This window comes from Panthera uncia, chromosome X (assembly GCF_023721935.1).
Source record: "Panthera uncia isolate 11264 chromosome X, Puncia_PCG_1.0, whole genome shotgun sequence".
Classification (NCBI taxonomy): domain Eukaryota; kingdom Metazoa; phylum Chordata; class Mammalia; order Carnivora; family Felidae; genus Panthera; species Panthera uncia.
The window spans coordinates 83,373,199-83,396,551 of record NC_064817.1 but is presented as its reverse complement, the minus strand read 5'-3'; the positions used below and the strand labels follow the sequence as shown (position 1 = coordinate 83,396,551).

General features: G+C 33.9%; 1 protein-coding gene across 3 annotated transcripts in view; it reads left to right on the top strand.

Moving 5' to 3' along the window:
* The window catches only part of RBM41 (RNA binding motif protein 41), a 63,541-nt gene extending 43,534 nt beyond the window's left edge, over positions 1-20,007 (top strand). For all 3 annotated transcript variants that reach the window (XM_049644727.1, XM_049644726.1, XM_049644725.1), the window contains exons 6-7: positions 13,007-13,154; positions 14,745-20,007. In XM_049644727.1, coding sequence (XP_049500684.1) covers positions 13,007-13,154; positions 14,745-14,911 — 315 coding nt within the window. In that variant the 3' untranslated portion in view covers positions 14,912-20,007. The remainder of the gene's footprint in view (positions 1-13,006; positions 13,155-14,744) is intronic.
* Positions 20,008-23,353: the final 3,346 nt, after the last annotated feature.

Genomic DNA, 23,353 nt, shown 5'->3' with positions numbered 1-23,353 from the left:
ACTGGAAGTGGCCAAGGAAAGAGTCCATATGCTTGAAGACATGTCAATAAAAATCTTCCAAACTGAAATGCAAAGAGAAAAAGAACTGTAAAAAAATTGAAAATAATATCCAAGAGCTATGGACAATTTCAAAAGGTATAACATACATGTGATTGGAATACCAGAAGGAAAATAAAGAAAAGGAGCAGAAGAGATAGCTGAAGTAGGAATGGCTGAGAAGTTTCCAAAATTAATGGTAGACACAGGACCACAGATTCAGGATCTGGGAAGACAATATCAATCAGGATAAATAACCCCAGACTAAGTGTATCATGTTCAAACACAGAATACTGATACAAAGAGAAAATCTTGAAAACACCCAGAGGAAACACTTTACCTATAGAGGAACAATAAGAATTACATTGGATCTCTCATCAGAAATCAGACACGCAAGAAGAGAAAAGTGAAATATTTAAAGTATTGAAGGAAAAAAAACACCCATCTAGAAATCTGTATACAGCAAAACAATCCTTCTAAAGTTGACCAAAAAATACTTTCTCAGACAAACAAAAACTGAGGGAATTTGTCAGCAGTAAATCTGTCTTGTGAGAAAAAAAATTTTTTTTTAAGTTTTTCCAGAGAGAAGGAAAATGATACAGGCCAGAAAATCAGATCTCTATAAAGAAAAGAAGAGCATAGGAGAAGGAATATGTGAAGGTAAAATGAAATCTTTTATTTTCTTATTTTTAAGTGATCTAAAAGATAACTATTCAAAGTAATGTGTTAGGTAATTATAGCATGTTGATAAATGAATGTTATAAGGCAGGAATGTTATAAGGAATAGGAGGGAAGAATTAGTATTTGGTGTATATAACTATTATAAGTTACCTGCACTACCTGTGAAGTGGTATGATGTTATTTGAGAGTGGGCTTAGATTAGTCATAAATGAGTATTGTAAACTCTTAGGCAACCACTAAAAAATTATAAAATGAAATATAATTGATATGCCAAGAGGGGTGAAAATGGAATCATATAAAATGATACCCATTCTCTGTAATCTTTTCCACAAAATAGAAACTTTCTAACTCATTTTATGAAACCAGCCTTAGCTTAATACCCAAACCAGATAAAATCATTAAATTAAGCAAAACTACAGATCAATATCTCTCATGAGCACAGAGAAGAATCTTAAATTTTAGGAAAATAAAAATAGTTTGATTGAAAAATTAAAATATTTGGAAATGAAATCCAACAGGTATCAAAATAATTATATTTCATGATCAAGCAAGATTTATTCGAGGGGTTTATGGCTGATTCAGCATTTGAAAATCAATTAATATAATCTACCACATCAACAAACTAAAGAAAAATTATATAATTATTTCAATTGATGTAGAAAAGGCATTTGACAAAATGAAAACTCATTCATGACAAAAACTCTCAGCAAACTAGGAATAGAAAGAAACACCCTCAACCTCCTTAAGAATATCTACAAAACCCTACAGCTAACATACTTAATGGTGGGGAACTGGGTGCTTTCCCCTTTGATCAGGAATAAGACAAAGATGTACCCTCTCCCTGCTTCTTTTCAGTATTGTACTAGAAATGCTAACTAGTGCAATAAGAAAAGAAACAGCACACAGATCGAGAAGAAAAAAAAAATTGTCTTTTTTCACAGGTGACATGTATGTCTATGTAGAAAATTGCGAAGAATCAATAACAACAATGTGAAAGAACTATGGGAACTAATAAATGCAATATAGCAAGGTTGGAAGATACGAGGTTTATATGCAAAAGCCAATTGCTTTTCTGTACACCAAGAAATGAACAATTGAAATTTAAATTTAAAACTCAATGCTGTTTACAAAAGCACCACAAAAAATAAAATACTTAAGTATAAATCTAACAAAATATGTACAGGATCTATGTACAGAAAACTATAAAACTCTGATGAAAAATTAAAGAAGATCATAAATGCAGAGATATTTACGTTCATGGATTGCAAGACTTAACACTGTTAAGTCAGTTGTACCCAAATTGATATGTAGATTCCACACAATCCCAACAAAATCCTGGCAAGCTATTTTGTAGATATAGACCAACTGATTATAAGTTTATGTGGAAAGACAAAAGACCCAGAATATCCAACATAATACTGAAGAAGAGCAAAGTTGGAGGACTAATACTATCCATGTTTGAGATTTACTATAATCAAAAAGGGTGGTGTTGGTGAAAAAAAGACATAGATCAATTGAGCAGAATAGAGACTCCAGAAATAGACTCACACAAATATAATGAACTAATCTTTGACAAGGGAGCAAAGGCAGTTCAATGAAGAAAGGGTAGTCTTTTCAACAAATTATGCTAAAACAACAAACTGGTTATCTACATGCAAAATAGGAATCTAAACACAGGTCTCAAAATAAGATCTCAAAAATGAGGTCTCAAAAAATGACCTCAAAATAGGTCATAGATCTAAATGTAAAGCACAGTACTATAACACTTATAAAAGAAAATAGGAGAAAATCTAAATGCCCTTGTGTTTGGTGATGCATCTATAGACACAACACCAAAAGCATAATTTGTGAAAGAAAAAAATTGATAAATCAAACTTTATTAAATTTATAAACTTCTGTTTTGTGAAAGACACTTTTAAGAAAATCAAAAGGCAAGCCACAGACTAGAAGAAAATATTTGTAAAACATTTCTAATAAAGGACTTTCATCCAAAATACAAAGACATGTCTTTGAGACACTTTGTCTTTTTCACAAAGACATGGAACTCAACGGTAGTGAAACAAACAACCCAATTAAAAAATGGGCAAAATGTAAGAACAGTCACCTCACCAAAGAAGTTATATACATGTCAAATTAGCATATGAAAAGCAGCTCATCATCGCTGTCATCAGGGAATTGCAAAATAAAACAACAGTGAGATGCCATTACACACCTATTAGAATGGCTAAAATTCACAATAAAACTGACAATACTAAATGCTATTGAGGATGATGAGCAACAGGAACTCCTACTCATTGCTGGCGAGAATAGAAAATGTTACGACTTCTTTGAAGTCAGTTCAGCAGTCTCACAAAGCTAAACATTGTTTTACCGTATAATCCAGTAATTATGCTGTTATTTACCCAATTGATTTGAAAACCTACATTTATACAAAAACCAGCATGTGAATGTTTATCAGTTTTACTCATAATTGCCAAAAACTGGAAGCAATTAGAATGTCCTTCAGTAGATGAATGGATACTTTCACCTGTGCTGCATCTATACAGTGGGATATAATTCATCAATTAAGAGAACTGAGCTGACAAGCCACAGAAAGGCACAGAGGAACTATAAATATATTAATAAGTGAAAGCCAGTATTAAAAGACTATATACTGTATGATTCTAATTATGTGACATTCCAGAAAACACCAAAATGTAGAGATAGTAAATGACCAATGGTTGCCAGGAGTTCAGGGGGTTGGAGAAGAGAGAAATAGGGGAAGCACAGCATTTTTAAGGCAGTAAAGTTATTCTATAAGATAATGTAACGGTGGCTGCAAGATATGCATTTGTCAAAGCCCATAAAACTGTACAGCATGAAGAGTGACCCTTAATGTATACAAATATTAAAAAATCATTTGAGAGGTTGGGGAACCCCGGGAAAGAATGAAGACTATGACAAGACAATCTTACAGATACATGAAGCAACCTCAATGAAGGTATGTGGGTGAAAGATGCTGACTTAAGTATCTTTGGAAATGTGTGGAGTCCAGAAGACTAAAAACAGAAGTCACTGTACCCTAGTTAATAAGGTTGCACATAATCACTGTACCCTAGTTAATAAGGTTGTGTCACATGAGGGTACTGGTTAACAATCCTGATACTGATACACATGTATAATGAAATGGAGCAATTAAGTAAATGGATGGCAGGTGGTGGGAGCCAAGTTTCTCACTGGTAGAATTCACAGACAAGCAAAGAAAAGAAGCTAGAATGATCCATATAATGGTTTAGAGTTGGAGACAGCAGCATGAAATCATGTTTAGCTTAGTATAGATATAGATGATTATATATAAAATATTTATAGATATGTATATATACACAGGTTAGTATAAGCATAATTTTTTCTCCGTCAGCTGAGAGGGTCTAAATGAAGTGATACTCCAGTGGCAACAAGCATGTTCAGTACCCAAATCTTAGTTTGTAATACCATTCTCTTGTAAAAGGAACCAGGACTCCTTAGAGATATGACTGATTCTAGTAGTGGGGCAGGAAATGTACAAGATGAGCCTTGAACATTTTGTAGTGACAGAAAGTAAGAAAGTGCTGAAAACAACAACATAAAAACATTGTTGGGAATATGCCAAAGGAGCACAAGAGCCAACTGAAAGAGTTTCCAGTGACCAAAGCTGGAACAACTTGTGCAACAAACTAGGTGAATTAATATTGGATTATAACCTAAAGTATAGGATAAATAGCTATGACTGCATACTGATAATAAAATGATTGGGTAAATCAAATAACTGGGGGAGATAAGATAAATATCCCACACAGAAGAATTTTAAATAATTTACATAGATGCTCCATCTCAAACTGGGGGAGCATAACTTTCCACTTCTTAGTTTTGAGGTATTGAGTGACTTATTTCCAAAGAGTACAGTATGGAAAGGCAAGAAAAAAAGACTAATATTGCAGCGTAGAAACCTAACAAACACTGCCTCAGCCAGTTGTTCAAGGTCAACATCAACAGTCAATCACGATGATAGTATGCATACTTGATATGATATGTTCAAAATTGAACTTTCCTCTCTGGTCTTCCTTCTCATAATCCATAACCCCAATCTAACATGAGAAAAACACACACACAAAAAAAAAATTCTAGTAGTGGGCCGTCCTACAAAATACCTGACCAGAAGTCTGAGAAACTGCCACAACCAAGAGGAGCCTAAAAACACATGAAAACTAAATGTACTGTGGTAACCTGGATGGAATCCTGAAACAAGAAAAGGATATTAGGGAAAAACTAAGGAAATCTAAATAAACTATGGCCTTTGGTTAATAATAAGGTATCAATATTCATTCATTCATTTTAACAAATGCACCATAGCAATGTAAGATGTTAATTATAGGGGAGACTGGGTGTGGGGTATGTGGGAACTCTTTGTACTACCTTCTCAGTTTTTCTGTAAATCTAAAACTGTTCTAAAAAATAATCTACTTTTTTTAAAATTTAAAACAGATACCTGCATAAAAATGCATACAGTTTTATACTATTTATATAAAGTTCAAAACATGCAAAACAGCACTGTATATTGCAGAGGGATGCCAGGAAGTTTCATCCTGTACTATCACTTGGAGTATCTGTTTTTCTGTTTCACAGAAATGGTAATCTTGTTTTTGAGCCTAGCTGTATCTTTCTGTGTGTGTGTGTGTGTGTGTGTGTGTGTGTGTGCGCGCGCGCGCGCACGTGTTTGTGTGTGTGTGTGAATATATATGTATGTTGGTGATACGTACATACATACATACCTGTGTGTGTGAATATATATGTATGTTGGTGATATGTTCATACATATCTGTGTGTGTGTGTGTGTGTGTGTGTGTGTGTGTGTGTGTGTGTTTGGAGCAGAGAAGATGCATCCAAGCAAGAAGTGACCAAGCCACGTCTACCAGAAGTCATCTTGATTTTTAAAAAATGTTCATATCAAAGGGAGCCATCTTAGTATGGATCTTTCCTACTTGGTGAGAAACTTGCAGTATGTTTCACATACTCCTTTCTATGGTTATTTAATTTGATGATGCTTTTATGATAAGTATTTCAGAGCCAAAACTCTAGATCACCTGAAATTACTTAAGTGAATCACAAGTCAGTCAATCTGTGCCTTTGCCTTTAAGATACAAGTGTAGTTAAATCTAAATATGCAATATCCAGCTTCTAAAGTCTTTGAGACATAAAGAGACTCTTATTATATAACGTTTAATATATTTATTTGTGTTTTAGTGGTTAACTCATTTAAGTGGACTCTATTTTCTAGCTCTTTGCTTATGCCGCTTTTCTCTGAATTCTTCTCAAGTTCCATTAAACTGTAAAGGTTATAGTTTATTCTAGCTAACATATAGAGATTTTTTTCTTCCATCTTTTCTTATTGTAGTAAAACACATGTAACTTGAGATCTACCCTGTTAACAATAATGTAACTTGAGATCTACCCTCTTAACAATATTTTAAGTATACGTTACAGTGTTGTTAACTATAGGCACAATGTTGTCCAGCACATCTCTAGAACTTTTCATCCTGCATGACTGAACTTCATAAGTATTGAATAGCAACTCCCCATTTCCCTCTCCCTTTAGCCCCTGACAACCACCATTCTCCTTTTGCTGCAATGAGTTTGACTACTATAGATAACCCCATATAAGTGAAATCATGTAGTATTTGTCCTTCTGTGACTGGCTTATTTCATTTAGCATAATGCACTCAAGATTCATCCATGTTGTAGCATATTGCCAGATTTTCTTCCTTTTTCTGGATGAATGGTATTCCATTGTATGTGTATACCACATCTTCTTTATCCATTCATCCATGATGGATATTGCCACCTCTTGGCTATTGTGAACAGTGTTTCATATGTGTTCAGATATCTCTTTGATATTCTGATTTTAATTCTTTTGGATAAGTATCTGGAAGTGGGATTGCTGGACCATATGGTAGTTCTATTTTTAATTTTTTGTAGCACCTCCATACTGTTCATAGTGGCTGCACCATTTTACATTCTGCCAATAGTGTACAGGAATTCCAATTTGTGTACATCCTTGCCAAATTATTTCCTGTATGTGTTCTTTGAAGAAATGTCTATTTAGGTTTTTTGCCCATTTTTAAAATTTTTTATTCTTTAATGTTTATTTATTTTTGAGAGCGATAGAGTGAGCAGCAGAGGGGCAGAGGGAGAGGGAGAAAGAGAATCCCAAGCAGGCTTCATGCTGTCAGCCCAGATTCCAATGTGGGGCTCAATCTCATGAACCCGTGAGATCATGACCTGACCTGAAAGCAGCAGGAGGCAGTTGCTCAACTGACTGAGCCACCCAGGTGCCCCTTGCACGTTTTTTTTTTTTTTAATTGGGTTATCTGTCTTTTTGCTGTTGAGTTGTAAGTGTTCCTTATATATTTTAGGTATTAACTTCTAATAAGATATTTGGTTTATAAATACATTCTTCCATTCTGTTGGTTGCCTGTTCACTTTGCTGATTGTTTCCTTTGCTGTACAGAAGTATTTCAGTCAATGTAGTCCCACTTTATTTTTGCTTTTGCTGCCTGTGCTTCTCATGCAATATTCAGTTGACTGGATTTTGACTGAATTCAGTTGAGTTGACTTTTGTGTGTGGTATAAAATAAGAGTCCAGTTTTGTTATTTTGCATGTGGATACCAACTTTTCCCAGCACCATTTGTTGAGGGAACTATCTTTTCCAAATTATGTATTCTTGCCCCTCTGTTCATCAGTTGACTGCATATGTGTGAGTTTATTTCTGGGTTCTATTCTCTTCCATTGGTCTATATAACTGTCTTTATGCTAGTTTGCTCTTTTGATTACTGTAGATTTATAATATGTTTCAAAATTAAGTGAGAGGCCTCCAGTTTGGTTCTTATTTTTCAAGATTGCTTTGGCTATTTGGGGTCTCTTGTGGTTCCATATGAATTTTAGGATTGTTTTTTTCTATTCCTATAAAAACTATTGGGATTTTGATAGGAATTGCATTAAATCTGTAGATCACTTTAGGTAGTGTGTAAATTTTAACAATATTGTTTTCCAGTCCATGAACATGGGACATTTTTGCATTTGTGTCTTCTTTAATTTTTTTTAGCAATGTTTTGTGGTCTTCAGTGTACTAGTCCTTCATTTCCTTGGCTGTCTTTTTTTAATTGAAGCATGATTGACATTTGAAAAAGCTGTACATATTTATTTTGCATTTTTTTGTCTATTTTTATTTACTTTCTAGTTAGTTAAAATATAGTGTAATACTGTTTTCAGGAGTAAAATTTAGTGATTCATCACTTACAACATCCAGTAAAGCTGTACATATTTAATGTATGAATCTTGATGAGTTTGAAAATAAATGTACACCATGAAACTATCACCATATACAATGCCCTAAACTTAAGCATCACCTCTAGAAATTCCCTTCCTCCTCCTTTGTTTTATCATAACATTTAACATAAGATCTACCCTCTTAATAAATTTTAAGTATCTAATACAGTATTGATAACTATATGCACCATGCTGTACAGTAGATCTATAGGATTTATTCATCTTGCATGAACATCTTTGATGAACATCTCCCCAGTTACGCCTCCTCCCAGCCTCACAGTAAACATGATTCTACTCTGCTTTTATGAGTTTGGCTGTGTTGGATGCCTGATATAAATGGGATCATGTAGTATTTCTTCTGTGTTTGGTTTATTTCCCTTGGAATAGTGTCTTCCAAGTTTATGTTGTAGCAAATGAAAAGATTTTCTTTTTTTAAAAGGCCAAATAATATTCCATTGTATTTATACACATTTTCTTTATCCATTCATCTGTCAGTGGACATTTAGGTTGTTTCCATGTCTTTGCTATTGTAAATAATGCTGCACTGCACAAGGGAATGCAGATAGTTCTTCCAGATCCCAATTCCAGTTCTTTTGGGTATATACCCAGGGGTGGGATTGCAGGATTGCATGTTAGTTCTACTTTTAATTTTTTGAGGAACCTCCGTACTGTTTTCTATAGTGGTTATACTGATTTACATTCCCACCAATAGCATATAAGGCTTAGAATTTCTCCATATCCTCACCAACACTTGCTTTTTGTTGTTGTTGTTATTAATAGCCATCCTAACAGATGTGAAGTGGTATTTCATTGAGGTTTTGATTTGCATTTTCCTGATAGTTAGTAATATTGAGCATCTTTTTATATACCTGTTGGCCATTTGTATGTCATTTTTGAAGAAATGACTATCAGATCTTTTGCCCATTTTTAAAATTGGGTTATTTGGGGTTTTTTTGTTTTGTTTTGTTTTGCTATTGCATTTCAGGAGTCCCTTATATGTTTTAGGTATTAATCCTTTATCAGATATCAGATATACGATCTGCAAATATTTTCTCCTATTCTGTGCCTTGCTTTTTCATTTTGCTGATTTTTTTTTTTTTTTTTTTTTTTTTTTTGCTGCACAGGTTTTTAGTTCTAATCATACTTGTTCATTTTGGCTTTTGTTGTTGCTTGTGCTTTGATGTCATATCCAGGAAGTCATTGCCAACATCATTGTCCAGAAGGTTTTTTCTCTAATTTTTCTTCTAGGAGTTTTTGGAGTTTCAGGTCTTATTTTAAAATATTGAATCCATTTTGGGTTGATTTTTATGTGTGGTGTGAGTTAAGCATCTACTTTAATTCGTTTGCTGTGGGTATCCAGTTTTCTCAATACCATTTATTATGAGACTATCCTTTTACCATTGTGTATTCTTGGCCCCCTTGTCAAAGATCAGTGTACCATAAATACGTGGTTTATTTCTGGGCTCCCTATTCTGTTTTATTGGTCAATATGTTTGTTTTTTATGCCAGTACCATGCTGTTTTGATTACTGTAGTTTGAAATTAGGAAATATGATGCCTCCTGCTTTGTTCTTCTTCCTCAAGATTATTTTGTCTACTTGGGATCTCTTATGATTCCATATGCATTTGAGGATTTTTTTATTTCCATAAAAATTGACATTGGGATTTTGATAAGGATTATATTGAATCAGTAAATCACTTTGGGTAGTATGAACATTTTGATAGTACTTGCAGTCAATGAATATGGGATAGCTTTCCATTTATTTGTGTCTTTTTCAGTTTCTTTCATCAATGTTATGTAGTTTTCTGTGTACAAGTCTTTAAGCTCCATGGTTAAGTTTATTTCTGAGCATTTTATTCTTTTTGATACTATTGTAAATGGGATTGGCTTTTTTTTTTTTATTTCATTTTCAGGCAGTTCATTGTTAGGGTGTAAACATTTAGAAGGATTGATACTTTCATTGTTAGTGTAAACATTTAGAAGGATTGATATTAATTCTTCTTTAAGTGTTTGGTAGGATTCACCCATGAAGCCATCTGGTCCTGGGCTTTTCTGTGCTGTGAGGTTTTTGAAGACTGATTCAATCTCATTACTAGTTATAAATCTCGTTAGATTTTCTATTCATGATTTAGTCTTGGTAGGTTATACATTTCTAAGAATTTATCGTTTTCTACATTATCCAATTTGTTGGCATACAGTTGTTCATAGTAGTCTCTTTAATCCTTTCTTTTTCTGTGGCATCAGTTATAACATCTCCTCTTTTTTTTTTTTCTGATTTTATTTGAGTCTTCCCTCCTTTTTCCTCTACCTAGCCAAAGGCAGTCAATTTTGTTGCTCTTTTTAAAAAGCCAGCTATTAGTTTAGTTGATTTTTTTCTAGTTTTTCTAATCTCCTTTGTTTATTTCTGCTTTAGTTTTTATTTCTTTCCTTCTACTAACTTTGGACTTAGTTTGCTTCTTTTCCTAGTTCCTTAATTGTAGAGTTGTTTATTTGAAATCTTATTTTATTTTATATATATATATATATATATATATATATATATATATATATTTTAAACGTTTATTTGTTTATTTTGAGAGAGAGCACATGAGCAAGGGGAGAGGCAGAAAGAGAGGGAGAAAGAGAATCCCCAAGCAGGCTCCACGCTGTCAGCACAGAGCATGATGTGGGGCTCAAACTCACCAACCGTGAGATCATGACCTGAGGTGAAATCAAGAGCCAGATACTTAACCGACTGAGCCACCCAGGTACCCCTTTATTTTATTTTTTAAGTGGGCTCCACTGCCCAAGGTGGGGCTTGAACTCAAGACCCTGAGATCAAGAGTCACACATTCCACCAACTAAGTCAGCCAGGCATCTCTAAGACTTTTTTTGTTGTTGTTTTTGAGAGAAAGAGAGAGAGAGAACACGTGAGCATGAGCAAGGGAGGGACAGAGGGAGAAGGAGAGATAATCTTAAGCACAGAACCCGAGCTAGGGCTAAATCTCACGACCATGAGATCATGACCTGAGCCAGAATCAAGAGTCTGACGCTTAGCTGACTGAGCCACCTAGGTGCCCCATGAGATCTTCTTTTTTAATATAGGCATTTATCACTATGAAATTCCCTCTTAGTTCTGCTCTTGCTGTATCCCATAAATATTGTTATCTTCTGATTTCATTTGTCTCAAGATATTTTATAATTTCCCTTCTGATTTCTTCCTTGACCCATTGTTTGCTTAAAAGTATGACATTTAATTTCCTTCCACATATTTGTGAAATTTCTAGTTTTCCTTCTGCTGTTGGAAGTAAGGTATTGAAATCTCCTAGTATTGTATTGCTGTGTATTTCTCCTTTCACTTCTCACTGCTTCATATATTTAGGTGCTCTGATGTTGGGTGCATATTTATTTATAGTTCTATCTTCTAGGTAAATTAACACTTTTGTCATTATATAATGCCCATTTTTGTCTCTTGTGACAATTTTGACTTAAAGTCTATTTCATCTGATATACGCATGACCAACCCTGCTTTCTTTGGTTATCGTTTTTATAGAATATCTTTCTCTATCCTTTCATTTTTAGCTTATATGTGCCCTTAAATATAAAGTGAGTTTCTTGTAGACAGATTATACTTGGATCTTGTTTTTTTTAATCATTCAGCCACTCTTGTGTCTTTGATTAGGGAGTTTAACATACTTACATGTAAAGTAATTATTTATAAGGACTTACTATCATCATTTATTATTTGTTTTCTGTCTTGTAGCTCTTTTGTCCCTCTTTTCCTCTCTTGATGTCTTCCTTTTTGTTTCATTGATTTTTTTGTACTAATGTATTTTTCCTTTTTTTCCTTTTGTTTATCTTTTATAGGTATTTTCTTTAGGGTTACAATGGGGCTTCCTTAAAACATAACAATCTATTTTAAGCCTATAAGAACTTAAATTTATTTGCTTTCGAGGGCTCTTTTTTGTTTTCTTGAATGTGTTTTTTTTTTTTTTATAGCATCCCATTCCTAATAGAATATTGTCTCCTAATAGAATATTCTCTGAGGGTACTAGTGATGTTTTTTTGAAGTTTTCTTCCTTGCATGGTCTGTTTTCTTTTTCATTTGCTTTCATTTCTGTTTGTTTGTTCTGTTCTCTCTTTCACATTAGAGGCTTCCCACAGATACAGTAGATAACAGATCCGGGTAATCTGTGTCTATATATATATATATGAGTAGGCGCCAAAAAGCAGATTGGAAGCTCTAAGCACATGAGTGGCCCTTGCTGACTTTTAGCTTCACTTTAAAGTCATCTGGCTGGTCCATTTGTTGGAGAAATTCCCCATCCCAAATCAGTATTTTTTTAATCTTTTCTCTTGGGGCTAATCATATTTAGTGTGCATTATTTCTCTTAATCTTCTTGTGTTCAGATATAGTATTTATACCCTCATCTGTGCCTGACATTCCCCATATTTAGAAAATGAGCTACCAGTATTCACCATGATTGGGGTTTGCCTTTCTCCAGTAGCTAATCTTAGGGGAGGATCTTTCAAGATCTAGTTGGTTTTTAAGCAACTTTCAACCTTCCCACCTTATCTTAATCTCATCCCTTTACCTTCATTTTCAGAGGTACCTGAAGCTTTCAGTTCCTAAACTGTTTGAGGATTCTTAGGTGTAGTTTGGGTTAGTTCCTGGATTTCCCCACTTCTGGTTTAAGATTCAACTTTCTTGAGTACACTTATCTAATTATTTTCCAGCTTCCAGAGTACTGCTGCTATTGCCTCCTTTCCTCATTCTTTCTGACCTCATGGGTTTGTGTTAAAAAAAAAAAAAAAAGGCCCTATAGTTTTAGAGAGTTTTCTGGAGGGAGTAAAATTAGATGCATGTATTCAATCTGCCATCTTTATCTGAAACTAATTCTTACTACAGTGAAATAGTTGCCTTACCTCCCTTATGTGCTATTTCTGTTGATCCTCGGTTTACATTAGGTGTTATACCTGAAGAACCTTAGCCCTCGGGTGACCGAAAGAGACCTTGTCTCATTGTTCGCTCGGTTCCAGGAGAAAAAAGGACCACCAATTCAATTCCGAATGATGACTGGACGAATGAGGGGGCAAGCTTTTATCACCTTTCCCAGTAAGTAGCTTTATCTGGATAATTAACTGTAGCATCAGTTCATTAGAGACTATTTATACCCTCTCTAATTTAGATATAGCCCTTTGATTTCTTCATATCACATGAGAAGCATATGCTTGAACAAGCACATGGGAAGAAGGAAAGAGAAGTAAGGAAAATATGTTTTCAGTGTTCTTCCACCCTCCTTCCTATGTTTCCTCTCCTCCACTGACAGTGCATGACCGCCTTATCCCATTGTCCTCAGGTTTCTCCAGTCATAGCACTTCCCTTCTCACTCTATCAAAATGGACCTTCCCTTTGCTGACGATGGTATTTCTAGTTCAGATTATATTACTTATTAATATATTGGTATTCTGGTAGAATACCCTAGTATGCCCTATTCCTTTAGGACTAAGAGATTATATGTTAACATGCTAACTCACTAGTAATTCATAATTAACTGGGGGGTGATGATAAATTCCTTTAACTGTTGTCTCCATCTTACTACTTGATCTCAGTATCATAATTAAAAGAGAACAATAATACAGGAATATCATTTTCTATAGCAGACCAGACTGTCTCTTCTGGTGGAAGCTGGGTAGGAGCTCTACCTTTCATTATCCCTAACTACCATTACTTATAAACAGCCTAGTAATCTATGTATAGGCAAGTGCTTTTACACATAAGCCATACCAAACTCCCCTCTGCTTCTTTTGTACATTCTTAAACTATTTTTCCTATCTTGTTAAGGTTTGTGGATCCTCTACACTAGCGGTTTTCAGTCCTTTTGTGGGAGGACCCCTTTTAAACTTAAAATATTTTTCATTGACCCCAAGCTAATATGATCCATTAATTGAAAAATATATAATAAAATATTTTATAAACTCAGTACTTTAAAGTGTATAGCTGTTTTATAACAGCAGTATAACATTTGAAAATTTGTAGTATATACATATGTGAGACATAAATTGGTTTAGTCTAAAGACATTGCTTGTCTACTTATGATTTCACAGACTCTGGGCAATAATTCCACTTCTAAATTTTCTACATACAGGCTCTGAGACTGTTAAAAACAGTTGAAAGTTGAAAACTCCTGCTATCCTTGCTATACACTGTATACTCACACCTCAAGTACCCATATGCCTATAAGATTTCTTAAACTTATTTATTCCAATGAGGGCTCCCACTCTCCCATCAAAAGAAAAAAGCAAAATGTCCTCAGTACCATGATAACATCTTTTATTTGTGTCGTCCATTTTGAAAATGGTTTCATTATCATAATACCTATAATCTGTTATCTAAGAGGTTTATAGATTATTGGTTATAGCTTAGCCTTCTTTGTCACACTGTCTATATTCTTGTTTCTTTACCTTTATCTTTGTGTTAGGAGACATACAAACATCATTTTAAGTTTTTATTGTCATTCTTAGCCATTAGTTTAATCTTGATGAGTTATACAAATTTGAGATTATGGAAAAGATAATAAAACTAAGAACTATATAGATTTGTAGCCTATATTTAACTCCAAGGCAAAACAACATAAACTAGACTTGGAATAGAATTGAATTACTAAGCCCTATGTAAATTGATGCTTTTTTCTTTCTCTTTTAGATAAGGAGCTAGCACAGCAAGCATTGCATCTAGTAAATGGATATAAACTACGTGGGAAAATAATGGTGATAGAATTTGGAAAGAACAAAAAGCAACGGTCAGATCTCCAGGCTGCTTCTCTCATATCATCTGCTACAGATAACACTACAGAAATCAGTGGTAGTTAAAAGATATATAGATGGTGAGTCCCAGGAGGTCTTTCTTGCATCAGAATCTTGGATCTGGGATTTGTGTATAGATAGCAATTTGCTTGGATTTGAAGAAGAGAAACTTAACTGAGGGAGAGAAAAATCTAAGATAATCCCCCTCTGTTTCAGAACAAATTGGTAGGAAACATTTTTTATAATCAAAGACTATATAGGACAGACATGGCAAGTATGAAGTGTAGGGTACAAAGAGTATCATTTTCTCAGGATAAATTACAAAAGATTATTTCCAAGGATTTAAAAAATCTTTATAATTCATCTGGGGTTTAAATATTTGTCCCTAAATATAGCATTCTTTCCAAGGTTGCCTCCTATATGCAGAACTAAAAAACTAATCACATGTTGAAATATTTATTTACTAGAGCTCATTTATCCTTCTTTATATCCACCAGTAAATAAATGACCAAGACCCCAGGCATAAACATCAACAAATGCTGTTGAATAAGAACTGTCAGCAGTGACAATAGGTTGTTTCATAAGTTAGTCCACACATTTAACGAATGCTTCCCCATGAAGTTACCAGTGTCTTCAAAAAGCTATATATTTTTCTAATGAAAGCATTTAGATCAAAATATTAATGTTCTCATAGTCATTAAGCTAGCTACCATTGAGCAATCATTGAATTCAAAGCAATAAACATTGAATCAATATCTAATGTATGTTATGTATTAGGTGTATGAATTTTAGAAGAGGAACATACTAGCAAACAGTACTAAAGGAGGGTGGGAAGAAAGTGTTCTCCAGAAGAGAGTCAGTCATTCCTAAATCCCTCAGTTATTTGTAGTTGCTGGAGAATAGAAAGAATATATGATATAGAGGAAGTAGTACAAACTTTGGAATTGGACTTGTGTTTGAACTTCACAGCCACACTTACCATTTCGTGACCTTGGCAAGTCACTTAATCTGAGCCTCAGTTTTCTCATCTATAAAATGAGGATAATAATACTACTTACCTCACTGGGTTGTAAGGATTAAATGAGATGATATTATTTTAGCTGAAGAACAGGAAGAAAAAAACTGAAGAAAATTTAACAGAGAGTAAGACCATTAAGCACCCCAAAATACTTTTAATGAGAGGACAAGAAAAAGAAAAGAGGAAGAAAGAAGCAGAAAACATATTCCAATAAATAATGGCTGTAAATGTCTCACATTTGATGAGAAACATCACCTATACGTCCAAGAATTTCAACAAACCCCAAGTAGGATAAAGAAGAAATCCACAGACCCATCATAACAAAAGTGCTAAAACTCAAAGACAAAGAGAAACTCTGGAAAGTAACATGAGAAAAATGAAGCATCACTTACAAGAGAACCCCAATCAGATTAACTGCTAACTTCTCATCAAAAACAATGGAGATGGCAATGGGATAACATATTCAAAGTGCTCAAAGAAAACACCTGCCAATATAGAACCTATATCTAATAAAGCTGTTTTTGAAAATGAAGATAAAATATAATCCTTCCCACATCATCAAAAACTGTTGTTGCTGGCAGACCTAACTTATAGGAAATAGTAAAGGAAGTTCTTCAGGCAGAAAGCAGTGACTTTGGATAATAATTTAAATCTGTACATATAGAAAAATAGCATGGGTAAAGGTAATTACGTAATTAGGAAGGACAGTCTAAATGCATTTTTCCTTCTCTTAATTGATTTTTAAAACAGTTGTATAAAGCAGTATGTATATAGTTGCATTATTGGGTTTATAACATATAAAAATGCAATATATTTGCCAATAACAGAACTTAGGGTGGAAGCAAAGCTGTATTGGACTATAGAAATGACTCCAGATGGTAACGCCAATCTACAGGAACAAGTGAAGAAAAGAAATAGGAAATAAGAAAGTTAATATAAAAAAATGACAAATATATATTTTCTCTTCTTCCTTCTCTGAGCTTCTTTAAAAGACATAAAATTTCATCAAATAATAATTATAACAGTGTATTGTTGGATTTATAACATGTAGAAATAATATGTATAACAATAATACCATAAAAAAGTGGGGAAAGGAATAGATTCATGTAGGAGTAAGGTGTTTATATCTCATTGGAATTTAGTTTGTATATATCTGAAGCCAACTGAGTTAAGATTTGTATGGTAAGCGCTAGAGCAACCACTATGTAAATAACTGAAAATACTATTAAAGAAACTTAAATTAGAAAATATTCAATGCCAAAGGATAAATAGAGAAACAAAGACAAACCTCAGAGACATATAAAAAGCAAACAGTAAAATGGCAATCTTAAGTCCACCTATATTAATAATTGCAATAAATATGAATGGATTAAACAATCCAATTAAAGGCAGAGATTGTCAGACTGGGAAAAACACACAAGATTCACCTCTATGCTATTTGTTGGGGTTACACTTTGGAGATACAAATAGATTGAAGGTTAAACAGAATTATCAGGCAAATGGCAACTATAAGAAAGCTGGAGTGGCTATACTAATACCAGATAAAATAGACTTTAAAACAAAAAATGTCATTAGACACAAAGAGTGACATCTTGTAGTGATAAAAGAGTAGATCCATCAGGAAGAGCAAAATTATATATGCACCTAATAATGGAGCACCAAAATACATGAATCAAAAACTGAACTAAATGAAGGGAGAAATACACAAGTGTACAATAAGAATTGGGGTATTCAGTACTCCATTTTGAATAATAGAACAATTAGATAATAAGCAAGGAAATAGAAGACTTGAACAGTGCCATAATGAACTAGACCTTAAAGTGATCTATAAAACACTACCCAGCAAGAACAGAATGCACATTCTTCTCAAGGGCATATGAAATATCTTCAGGATAGATCATATCGTAGACCATAAAACAAACCTCAGTAAATTTAAGCAGACTGAAATCATGCAAAGTATATCTTCTGACTACATGGAATTGAGTTAGAAACCAATAACAGAAAGTTGGGGAACTTGGAAATATGAAGTAGACACACTTTTAAATGACCAATGGGTCAAGTAAAAAAATCACAAGAGAAATTAAGAAATCCTTTGAGATGAATGAAAATGAAGACACAACATACCAAAATGTGGGATGCACCAAAAGCAATGCTTGGAGAGAAATTTATAAACACAAATGCCTATATTTAACAAGAAAAAATATCACATATAAATAACATTTTATACCTTGAGACACTGGGAAAAGAGGAGCAAACTAAACTTAGAGCAAGCAAAAGGAAGGAATAAAAAAGATTAGATAAATAAGTGACAGAGAATAGAAAAACATTAGAGAAAGTCAATGAAACTAATGGTTAGTTCCAGAAAAAGATCAGCAAACAGCAAAAGTGACAAAATTTTTGCTAGATTGACCAGGGAAAAAAGAAGACTCAAATTACTAGAATCAGAAGTGAAGGAGAGAACATTACTATTAATCTTCTAGAAATAAAAAGTATTATGAAGGAACACTATGAACAATCATATACCAATAAATTAGATAACTTAGATGGAATGGAAAAATTCCTAGAAACACAAACTACTGAAACCAATCAGAAACAAAATCTGAAAATGTCTGTAACAAGTAAAGAGGTTAATTAATAACTTAAAAAAATACAAGGAAAACCCCAGGCTCAAATGGCTTCTCAGATAAATTCTAGCAAACACTGAAGAATTAATACAAATTCCTACATACTCTTTCAAAAAGTATAAGAGGAACATTTCTAATATATGCTATAAACATGGAATAACCCTGAAAACATGCTAAATGAAAGAAGCCAGTCACAAAAGACTGTATAATTATATGATTCCATTTATATGAAGTGTCCGGAATTTGTAAATATATAGAGACAGAAAGTGGATTAGTGGTTGCTCAGGGCTAGGGATGATAGCTGAATTGTATGAGGTTTCTTTAGAAGTTGGTTAAATGTCCTAAAATTGATTGTCATAATAATTGTACAACTCTATGAATATACTATAAGTAATGAATTGTATGTATGTGAATTATATCTCAAAGTCACCAAAAAAAAAAAGAAATTGGATAAAACCCAACAGTCCATCAATAGGAAAATGAATAAATTATGATACATTCATTTAGTGGAATACTGTACATCCATTAAAATAATGGGGTATATGTATGAATACATTCTGATCTGTTTGGTGTCCAGAATTTTGTACTAATTTAAAAAGCAAGAAATGGTATAATGTGAATGCATTTTTATAAACAAAAGCATTTGTATATGTATGATATATGTATATACAGGTATTTCTGAATAAATTTAGGAAAAAGCTGGGAAATATACATACCAAACTGTAAAACTTTTAGAAGTGGGATTAGATAGGCTGAAAGGGGACTTTTGCTTTACAAAATTTTTAAAGTGGTGTGATTTGGGGTGATTTTTACTTTTTTTCAGTTATTTTTTTTAATTAAAAAAATTTGTAATACTCTACAAATGTCTTGGCTTCCAGAATATTTGTCAGGCCTGCTCTGAGAATATCATCTAACTGTACTCAGGACAAACTCCTGTTCCTTTTATATACTGCTCACTTAGGATTAACTCTTCAATTTTAAATATAGTTTAAGGGGAAGAAGTAAGTTATCCTGGTATAACCTCTTGCACATATTACCCAGGGACATACTTCTAAGCTGGACTTTTCAGAAGAAACTTATTCCTATTGAGTGGAAAATCTCACCTCTGCCCTTTACTAGACCTACAGATCATTAACAATAGAGGAAAATAAAAATAGAGGATGTCCCTCAACTGGTGCATATACAAACTGTGGTATATCCATACAATGGAATCCTACTCAGCAATAAAAACTATGATGAACTGTCATACATGCAACAACTTGGATGAATCTCAAATGCATTTTGCTAAGTAAAAGAAGCCAATCTCAAAAGGCTACTTACTGTTTGATTCCATTTATATAATATTCTGGAAAAGGCAAAACTATAAGGAAAGAAAACAAATCAGTGGATGTCAGGGGTCAAAACTGGCAGACTGATTACAAAATGGTAACACAAAGAATTTGCTTTAGTAATGGAAGGTTTCTGTATCTTGATTATAAGTTACTTAAGTGTATGCATTTGTCAAAACTCGAATTATATACCAGAAAGGATAAATTTTACCATATGTAAATTTTTAAATAAATGTAATTTTTAATGGAGAGAAGAAACAGTTTCTTAAAGTCATTTTCATAAAGTATTGTTCCTATTCTGTGGTCTTTTGATTACATAGAAGACTTAAAGCCACTTAGCTGCTATTTATTTTCTGCACACAGGTCAGCAGAAATCACCAGTTAAAAACATCTATACATACACACACAAGCCTACCATAAAAAAAATCAAAAGACAAACTAGAAAATAATTTGTCATGCACAAAGAGCTAATTTCCTTAATACAATGTATATAATTTTCTTAGTGTACAAAAGTCAATAATTCAATAAAAATGTGAGTGAACCAGAAAATTTATAGAAACTGAAATATAAATGAGTAATAAACTAAGAAAAGTGTTCAGAGTAGTAATAAAAGTTTGGACAACGAGCTCCTTTTTTTTAAAATAAAACTTTTTAGACTTACAGAAAAGTCACAAAAATAGCATGAGTTACCATATATCCTTCACCCAGCCTCCCCTAGTGTTAACACTTTATTGTAATCATAGTACAATTCTCAAAAACCAAGAAAATAATATTGACACAGTACTATTGACTAATTTCAGACCTTATTTGATTTTTTCCATTTGTCCCACTAATGTGTTTTTATGATCCAGGTTCAAATCCAGTATCCTACATTGCATTTATTATTTATTGCAGTTATTTTGTAAAATGTCCCTAATTGGGGTTTGTCGGATAATTTCCTGTGATTAGACTCAGGTTATGTGTTTTTGGTAAGAATACGACAGAAGTGATGTACCCTTTTTAGTGCATCATATCAGAAGATAGCTAATGCTGTTATGTCTTAATACTGGTGTTATTAACCTCAATCACTTGGTTAAGGTGTTTGCTATGCTTCACTGTACAGTTACTATTTTCTTCTTTAAAATTAATAAATATCTTATAGGAAGACACATTGAGACCATTCAAATATCCTGTTTCTCTTCATACTTGTGCCCACTAATTTTAGTATTTATCAGTTGTTCTTGATGGTGACAGTTACTACTGTGGGGTTTACTAATAGTGATTTTTATTTCTTTCATTGCTTCTATATGTATTAATTGAAATTCTATAAGGAAAAATAACCATCTCCCCCATTTATTTACTGATTTATTTATATCAGCATGGACTAATGGATGTTTATTTTATTCTGACTTAATAACTTAATACCATCATTATTTTGTTCAAATTGTTTCAACTTTTTTTTTAATGTATGAAATTTATTGTCAAATTGGTTTCCATACAACACCCAGTGCTCATCCCAAAAGATGCCCTCTTCGATGCCCATCACCTACCCTCCCCTCCCTCCCACCCCCCATCAACCCTCAGTTTGTTCTCAGTTTTTAAGAGTCTCTTATGCTTTGGCTCTCTCCCACTCTAACCTCTTTTTTTTTTCCTTCCCCTCCCCCATGGATTTCTGTTAAGTTTCTCAGGATCCACATAAGAGTGAAAACATAGTATCTGTCTTTCTCTGTATGACATATTTCACTTAGCATCACACTCTCCAGTTCCATCCACGTTGCTACAAAGGGCCATATTTCACTCTTTCTCATTACCATGTAGTACTCGATTGTGTATATAAACCACAATTTCTTTATCAGTTCATCAGTTGATGGACATTTAGGCTTTTTCCACATTTTGGCTATTGTTGAGAGTGCTGCTATAAACATTGTGGTACAAGTGCCCCTATGTATCAGTACTCCTGTATCCCTTGGGTAAATTCCTAGCAGTGCTACTGCTGGGTCATAGGGTAGGTCTATTTTTAATTTTTTGAGGAACCTCTCCACTGTTTTCCAGAGTGGCTGTACCAGTTTGCATTCCCACCAATAGTGCAAGAGGGTTCCCGTTTCTCCACATCCTCGCCAGCATCTATAGTCTCCTGATTTGTTCATTATAGCCACTCTGACTGCCGTGAGGTGGTATCTGAGTGTGGTTTTGATTTGTATTTCCCTGATGAGGAGCGACGTTGAGCACCTTTTCATGTGCCTCTTGGCCATCTGGATGTCTTCTTTAGAGAAGTGTCTATTCATGTTTTCTGCCCATTTCTTCACTGGATTGTTTTTGGGGTGTGGAGTTTGGTGAGCTCTTTATAGATTTAGGATACTAGCCCTTTGTGCGATATGTCATTTGCAAATATCTTTTCCCATTCCATTGGTTGCCTTTTCGTTTTGTTGATTGTTTCCTTTGCTGTGCAGAGGCTTTTTATCTTCATGAAATCCCAATACTTCATTCTTGCTTTTAATTCCCTTGCCCTTGGGGATGTGTCAAGTAAGAAATTACTGCAGCTGAGGTCAGAGAGGTCTTTTCCTGCTTTCTCCTCTAGGGTTTTGATGGATTCCTATCTCACATTCAGGTCCTTTATCCATTTTGAGTTTATTTTTGTGAATGGTGTAAGAAAGTGGTCTAGTTTCATTCTTCTGCATGTTGCTGTCCAGTTCTCCCAGCACCATTTGTTAGAGACTGTCTTTTTTCCATTGGATATTCTTTCCTCCTTCGTCAAAGATTAGTTGGCCATACTTTTGTGGGTCTAGTTCTGGTGTTTCTATTCTATTCCATTGGTCTGTGTGTCTGTTTTTGTGCCAATACCATGCTGTCTTGATGATTACAGCTTTGTAGTAGAGGCTAAAGTCTGGAATTGTGATGCCTCCTGCTTTGGTCTTTTCTTCAAAATTACTTTGGCTATTTGGGACCTTTTGTGGTTCCATATGAATTTTAGGATTGCTTGTTCTAGTTTCGAGAAGAATGCTGGTACAATTTTGATTGGGATTGCATTGAATGTGTAGATAGCTTTGGGTAGTATTGACATTTTGACAATATTTATTCTTCCAATCCATGAGCAGGGAATGTCTTTCCATTTCTTTATATCTTCTTCAATTACCTGCATAAGCTTTCTATAGTTTTCAGCATACAGATCTTTTACATCTTTGGTTAGATTTATTCCTAGGTATTTTATGCTTCTTGGTGCAATTGTGAATGGGATCAGTTTCTTTATTTGTCTTTCTGTTGCTTCATTGTTAGTGTATAAGAATGCAACTGATTTCTGTACATTGATTTTGTATCCTGCAACTTTGCTGAATTCATGTATCAGTTCTAGCAGACTTTTGGTAGAGTCTGTTGGATTTTCCATGTATAATATCATGTCATCTGCAAAAAGTGAAAGCTTGACTTCATCTTTGCCAATTTTGATGGCTTGGATTTCCTTTTGTTGTCTGATTGCTGATGCTAGCACTTCCAACACTATGTTAAGCAACAGAGGTGAGAGTGGACATCCCTGTCATGTTCCTGGTCTCAGGGGGAAAGCTCT